Source organism: Engraulis encrasicolus, chromosome 9, assembly GCF_034702125.1.
Source record: "Engraulis encrasicolus isolate BLACKSEA-1 chromosome 9, IST_EnEncr_1.0, whole genome shotgun sequence".
NCBI lineage: Eukaryota > Metazoa > Chordata > Actinopteri > Clupeiformes > Engraulidae > Engraulis > Engraulis encrasicolus.
In genome coordinates this window covers 38,061,460-38,068,959 of record NC_085865.1, presented here as the reverse complement: position 1 = coordinate 38,068,959, position 7,500 = coordinate 38,061,460, and the positions used below count along the sequence as shown (strand labels likewise).

The 7,500-nt window shown below is 45.3% G+C and overlaps 1 protein-coding gene across 1 annotated transcript in view; it reads left to right on the top strand.

Moving 5' to 3' along the window:
- Positions 1-7,500, top strand: part of ptprn2 (protein tyrosine phosphatase receptor type N2) — a gene marked incomplete at its 5' end in the record, with an annotated part of 307,452 nt that overhangs the window by 23,491 nt on the left and 276,461 nt on the right. The window contains 2 exons of the mRNA XM_063206294.1: positions 3,063-3,180; positions 4,897-5,038. Of these exons, the coding sequence (XP_063062364.1) occupies positions 3,063-3,180; positions 4,897-5,038 (260 nt within the window). The remainder of the gene's footprint in view (positions 1-3,062; positions 3,181-4,896; positions 5,039-7,500) is intronic.

Below are 7,500 nucleotides of genomic sequence, written 5' to 3'. Positions count from 1 at the left end.
TTTCATGGAGCGTTTTAAGTGTGTGTGTGTGTGTGTGTGTGCGTGCGTGCGTGCGTGCGTGTGTGCGTTTGCGTTTGTGTGTGTGTTATTGTGTATTGTAGCATCTTTTGTATGCAAGTACAGTTGCCTTTTTTATGCTGGTGTCAAGGTGTGTGTGTGTGTGTGTGTGTGTGTGTGTGTGTGTGTGTGTGTGTGTGTGTGTGTGTGTGTGTGTGTGTGTGTGTGTGTGTGTGTGTGTGTGTGTGTGTGTGTGTGTGTGGAGAGAGAGTGTCTTTGATGACAGAGCAGCAGAATTAAATGAACAAGACAAGCCACGGATGTTGCTGCTAGATTGCGACATTATCATCCTTGCTCATTTTCACTTCTCTCCTCATGCAACCCCTAGACATGCGTCAGCTTCAATACAAATTCCAAGGTGTTCTGAGCTGGACCTCGCAAGAAACAGTCATGGTGCCGTCAAGAAAACATGGTAATCTGATGATTGAATCGAATCGTATCGTGGGCCATTGTTACAGTAAGTATCGAAAATAATCGGAATCACTGGGCCTGCCCAATGCCCGAGCTCTATAACATAGTTGTGGAAAGTAATTGAAAAAAAAAAACTGAATTGCATCGTATCGTATTGAAGGGCATTCGTAAGTATAGAAAATAATACCATCGCTGCCTTATGAAATCGATATTGAACCGCATCATCATGAATAGGACTGCTATGATTTACTCACTGACTCCCCTATCCTCACCTCTTCTCTCGCCCAACGTCATTCTGGAATTCTAGGGCATACCAGAAGTGGGAGACATTACACTAAGATCATGAGGGGACAGCAAGCTGGCAACCTCTCCAGCACGTTCATCTCATGGAGTAATAGCAGGGGGACATTGCTGATGAGATTTAGATTGTTTATGGCACAGGGGGGTTGAAATGGGTGAGTTGGATGGGTGTGGGAGGGAGGTTGGATACAATTGGAGGATGGGTGGATGGGATGCATGGAACGGGAGTGTGGGTGAATGGGTGAAAGGGTGTTTGATTGAGGCTCCACTGGTTTCCAAGTGAATGTATGAGCATGAGTGGGTGGGTATGTGTATGGGTGTGAGAGTAGGATTCAAATGTGATGGGATGGGAGGGGTGAGGAGAGTGGGCAGGTGGAGGGTCAGGTAGAGGAGTGTTTGGGGTGTATGGGATGGGATGGGAGGGATGAGGAGAGAGTGTGTGGGTGAAGGGTCAGGTAGAGGAGTGTTTGGGGTGTATGGGATGGGACGTGGGAGGGTGGGAGAAGGTGAGAAGGTTGGCTGATTGGGGCTCCACTGGCTGCCATGCCAGCGCATTAGCATTGGGTGGGGGCACGCCAAGGGGCGGTGGAGGACTAATGAGTTTGCATCCATCTCCCGGGTTTGGCAGCTGTTGCCACCAATACGCCCCCATCCAATCACCCCCGACCACCTCACCCGTCTTGATTGACAGCGGCATTCTTCTCTGTTCCTCAATAACCAACCCGGCAACCATGACCCCTCTCGTCTCGTGCTCTCTGGATGGCTAAATAGAAATGTATCTGACGTATTTCCTCGTCTCATCCCAGACTCATTCCATTAACGGTGGCGCAGGAATGGCCAGCATGCCGAACATCTTGAACGCCCTGGCTGAGACAAGCGCCAGACATGTTTGTGTTGTGTGTGGGGGTATGTGTGGCAGGCAGAAGTGCTAGATTGTTGCCCGATGGAGAGGCGTCTTTCTGGGCATGCCTCCACCTCCATCTGTCCCTGGCTCGCCCACTTCCCCCAGCCGGCTCTCTCCTCTCTCCTCCTCTGCACTCTGGGTCTCGCCCTCTGATCAGAATGCCACCATCTCTGGGTGGGCCACAGGCTCCGATGCCTCTCAGATTCAGAGCAGATTCCGATTCTAGAATGTGTTGCCACGGCAACCCCACAGGAAACAATGGGCCCGGAATGTAATTGAAGGCTGGGGGTGGGGTCGGTTATGGAGGTAATACACTGAGTATCTAGTGTTTTATCATACAGGCTTTTTCCCTCCACTTCCCTCCCCTTTCATTTTTGGCTAATTAGCAGGCATATTACAGAGGAGAAGAATGTTAGAAAGTATTCTGTAAAAGAATCCTGTACCTCCCAAGAAGTCATTTATCATGTGGAGCCTTATTTAAATGTCTAAACATGCAAATACGGTGTGCAATATTACTCTCTACCAGTACAGATGTTTTTCCACCAGACACATGTATGGTTGTCACATACACTAAAAAATGAGATCTAGTGAAGCACGGCCGACTAATCTTTGGTGAGAAATAGCCTGTGTGCGCTTGAGTGCCACCTATCTCTTTCTCTTGACCTGCAAATTCAAATACAGCCAAGCGTGTATTGAGCAGACTACCAGAGGCTTGATGTCAATAGCATCCATATAGCAGCGACTGTAGGTTATTTATGTATGCCAAACAACACATTTTCTTGTGCCATCTCATATCTGGAAAAATGTATAAGATGGTTCACTTTCATTACATGGTATATGGTCCTGGACTTTAAACCAGCAAAGTAATTCATACAGTATGATGGTGAGCCAAATATAAAATCAGTTTATTTCCAAATGAAGCGGAAACAGTAACAGAAAAATATTATATAAAATGTCACAATTATTCAATAATACATACAACATAAATGTAATAATGGTATGGGGAGCAGTATTTTTTCTGTGCAATAAGTTTACAATTTAATTAGCCATTATATTATAGTAAATCATACAGGAGACTCTACAGTTATGTCCTTCTTGTGGGTGGTAGGCTAGCTTAGCAGAATTTAGCAATTTAATGGAGTGCAAAATGTCTGCAAATGAATCATCACTTTAGTAACTGTATTTGTCATATGTTATGGGGCAGCCTTACCCTTACCTCTCTCTACACCACCAACCATGACTGTAGTGCCCTTGAGCATGGCACCTACGTTACCCCATATTGCTCCAGGACCAATACCCTGTCACTGTAATAACTGTAAGTCGCTTTGGATGAAGTGTCAGCTAAGTGTTAATGTAATGTTGTGTCCTGTGTCTATGTTCTGTGCTGCAGGTTACACATGGCAGGACTCCACCACCCAGCAGGTGATCAGCAAGGAGCTGGCCAAGCTGCCCAAGATCCCCCAGCGACACCTGGAGGCTTCCTTTGGAGACTTCCCCGGCACCTCCAGGTACTGTAACTACCCTACCCCCCACTGACAGCCATATGGACTAGGACTCCCAGGCAGAAGAGACGCTTAGACTCAATGGAACAATTATGGATAAATAAAGGTTACAAGAAAAACAAAATTGACACTAATTTACAGCACATAGTGCTTACTGCTAATTTATTCAGACTGTTATTCAGGTGTCAGTTATTATAAAGAACCTGAAACTCCCTTCTTCAAACACCAGAATAAGGTCTTTAGGACATTCTGTGTCTCTCAAGTCCCTAATGGTTATTTTAAAATATTATCATTAGCGTTTACATTCTGAACATATCAATGAACATATCAACATATCAATGGTCCAGATCATGAGTGAAGCAGAACATAAAAGACCAAGGTTCTGATGTTCCATCTGCCTGTTCGACATGCCTGTTACCAGCACAGTCTCCATAGCAGTGGGGCTGAGGATGGTAGAGTAGAGTAGAGTAGAGTAGAGTAGAGTAGAGTAGAGTAGAGTAGAGTAGAGTAGAGTAGAGTAGAGTAGAGTAGAGTAGAGTAGAGTAGAGTAGAGTAGAGTGGACATTTGAAGACACATATATGTAATACAAGTAATAGTCAGGGAGGGAGAAAGTAAACACTACAGAAAGAAAAAGGGCAAAGATGGTGATGATGGGACAAGATGGTGGAGATGGACAGGTCAATGGCTGCTGATGGCACAGAATAGCATCGTGATGATTGTGATGATGATGGGATGACCCAGAGAGGTGTCCGAGAGCAGTTCTCTAGATTGACTCAAACTCTGCAGGCAGGAGAGGAGAGGTCGAATGAGTGCCTTACGCAGCGGCAGTCATCGCCAGCTCTATATAGTACCGAGAATCAGTTGTCTGCTGAACCTGTTTTGATGTGATATTGTTCTCATATATTGTCCTCCCCCATCTAATGCATTGCAGAGGGTAAAACCCATACATCCATTCACTGGAGAGGCTACTGAGTTCGGTTTGAAGCGTTCGGTTTGAAGCTGTTGTCTGAGCAGCACCTGCATGTATCGGCCAAAAGCGGGCCCCAATGAATAAATTGAGTGTGATAATGTGGGCGAATGGAACTCAATGAATAAATTGAGGCCACGGTTGACAAGTGTTAATGCATTACCCCTCGCCTCCTCCACACAGGGCTGAGGTTCCTCCCCCTGATGCCAACAGGAAATTGGCCTGCTCTTATCCATACTGCATAACAATCGGCTTCACATTCAAACAATAGATGCATAATAGCAAGCATACAGTGCTAAAGGAACCCAATTAATGAATTAAGCGCATCGTTATTAAGGGTTAACGTTCGGCGAGAAGGTCGCTACCGTGGAATAGCAGCACGACAGAGAGAATCTTTAGACCCCGACGCGGAGCGGACGTTTATTATAATTTTTCATGTCAAAAGATTGTTGCTGCGCAAAACAAAACAGTGCCGTTGTGGAACACCGCTAGGCAACAGGTAGCCTAGACAACAGGTGTTGTCTATCACAGCAGCTGATTAGAGTCTTGTTGAAGAGTCGCTTTAGCAGTGAAAAGTCTTGTTGCCATTGACAGCGGTCTGATATAGACCAACCCGTCCGTTAGGCCTATCTCAAATATCAGACGTGCAAACGTTGGGGAGCCCCATTGAAATGAATGGAGCATTCGACTGATGACGTCACACCATATAATAATAAGTGTTAGTGTGCGCTGACCTCTTCCTTCACACACACAGGGCCAAGGCTCCGCCCCCTGATGCCAACAGGAAGTTGAAGATGGAGGAGGCGGAGCTAAGCAAGTCGCTGCAGAAGCACCTGCAGGATCTGGGCTTCCTGCCGCCGGCCAAAGAGGAGGCACCTGAGGGATCGCTCAGACAGGTGAGCTTGGCCACAAAGATATATGACACATTATTGAATTTACGCACAATGTAACTCAGCACACATGGGTTCACAGAGCGTCACAGGTGAGCTTAAAATGAGCCAAGACATATAGTACAAAATGTACACAGCGCATACTATGCATTATAAATGAAAAAAAAGAATTAGATGAACCATTCAGACAGATTATCTTGGGCTTGTAATATACAGATAATACACACATAACATGCAATATTGATATATTGCGCATGACATACAGCAGATGTGTGTTCTCAAACTGAAGCAGCCAAGCTTGACTTCATGTGACAGTTCAAGAAATACCTTATCACAACACACTTGGCATTTCATTTCAGATCTCAACCACGCAGGTGGTAAAACAAAATGACGTACTGTATAGCACATAATGCACATCGGCCTACCACATATAACGCATTGTACTAGATAGAAATAGATCACACAATATTACATGCATTTAAGGCTACGGAAAGATCACTGAGACCTCTGGGCTTGGCTCTGTGTAAGGAGTCTTACACACTAGGATGGTAAAGCGTCGCGGAACGGCCGAGATTTTTACCGGCGTCTGTGAAAATGCATTGAAACATATCTGTCCTTACACACCAACCGGCGGTAGTCGGGCATCAGCGTTGCGGGAGCCAGCTCCGCGCCGCGCTGCATTTGGAAAATAGAACTCGAGCGTATTTTTCACGCCGGCGACCGGCAGTGTCTCATTCAAATGAATGGCAAAGTAACACACTGGCTTTTGGCTGTGGGGGGGTTTTGAACAGGACTGGCTGCGCACGCCGACGCTGTCAGTGTGAAAGGCAGAGAAAAACACACCGGCCGAAACTAAGCAGAAAGACCGCGTTCGTCCCGCGGCCGTTCCGTTCGGCTTTAGCCTGGCTCAAACTACATGACTATCACGCCGATTCTTGGCTGAAAACACCCCTTACGACAATAGCTGGAACGTTTCCCCCCAGGACCATCGCAAGCGATTGTCGGGAAAGATTTCCTCGTCGTGAGCGACGTTCTAAGATAGAACTTTGGCAGCTCAAAGAGTCGCCGATCGCAAATCGTAGAAATCAAACAGTGTTTGATATTTGCGACTGGAAATAGAACGTCTGGCATTGTCTCGGTGGCTGCGAGCAGCGACAAGATTGACAGTTGCGATTCTCTTCTAGTGTGCGGTGCACCCCGACGCCACAATCACTAGTCGTGTAGTTTGAGCCTGGCTTTGGTATGTTTGACCCCTAATAGTTCCAGACACAATATAGCACAACGCAGACTTGGAAAGGGATACGTTATTATTAATGATATATAGATGCCTTTATATAGATGCCTCTTAATAATATTAAGATGCCTTTCATATGTTTGATCTAATAATACCAAAGGAAATGAACTTGTCCAGCAGCATATATGTTTCATAATGAGTGCAAATCTCAAAATAGCACGCATATGCTGTAGATAGAGCACACACCCTGGACTAGAGATCACTTTATTAATGCAAGTGCATTCCATCAATACACAGCTGATGCCTGTGTGTGTGTATGTGTGTGTTAGTGTGTGTGTGTGTGTACTATATTAGAACTATATATACATATATATACACAGAGATCTGGCCAAGTGAAGCGAACTTCTCCATTCCCTGCCTGGGACGCCGGGAACACAAGGAAGCGATGTGAAGAGAGGTGAAAATCAGTGTTCCATTTTGACAGCTCAACGCTGTTGCTCATACAGCTCATAAGGTTATCGCTGCAAATCAAATAGAATGAAACATTTATTTTGTTTTTGAAATTCGCTCCTCATTAGCACAATATTAAACTTGGTTGAATAATTTCGCTTCGCTTTGCTGCTGTTTGCTTGCCTTTTCCTTTCTCATAGGAATGAATAGTGCTACGCTTGGCCAAATTCACGTGCATGTACGTGTCCTCGGGCTAAGGGAGGTGAAGGCAAACGAATAGGGGCATCATGAGTTGACACTTTTATCATACATATGATAAAGTTGTTTTACAGTTTTTTTCAATTGCTAACAAGCTTTTGTCCAAACCTCAGCGACATTTGCAAAACTCTTAATACAGTTAGCACACCAAGGGCTTTCCATTGCCATACAGTTGACACATTACATGCCTTTTTCACACAATTAGCAGTCAATGAATGCATTTGTTTGTGTATATTTCACAGTGTGTGCTTTCGAAAAGAAAATGAACTGTTTGGCCAATTGTGCTTGGTAGGTGGTAGTCTGCGTTAAGAGTTTAGAAAAAGTATCCAAAGTATGGGTAAGCGCTTGTTAGCATTTGAAAAAAAACTTTAAATACAGGGTATTGGTTGCAGTCCCTGGAGCAGTGTGGGGTTAGGGGCCTTGCTCAAGGGCAACCTCAGCCATGTTGTGAGATACTGTAGAGAGTAGAAGGGTGAGAGTCGATCTAAAGCCCATCTCCTTGACCACTAGGCCACGGCTGCCCTGT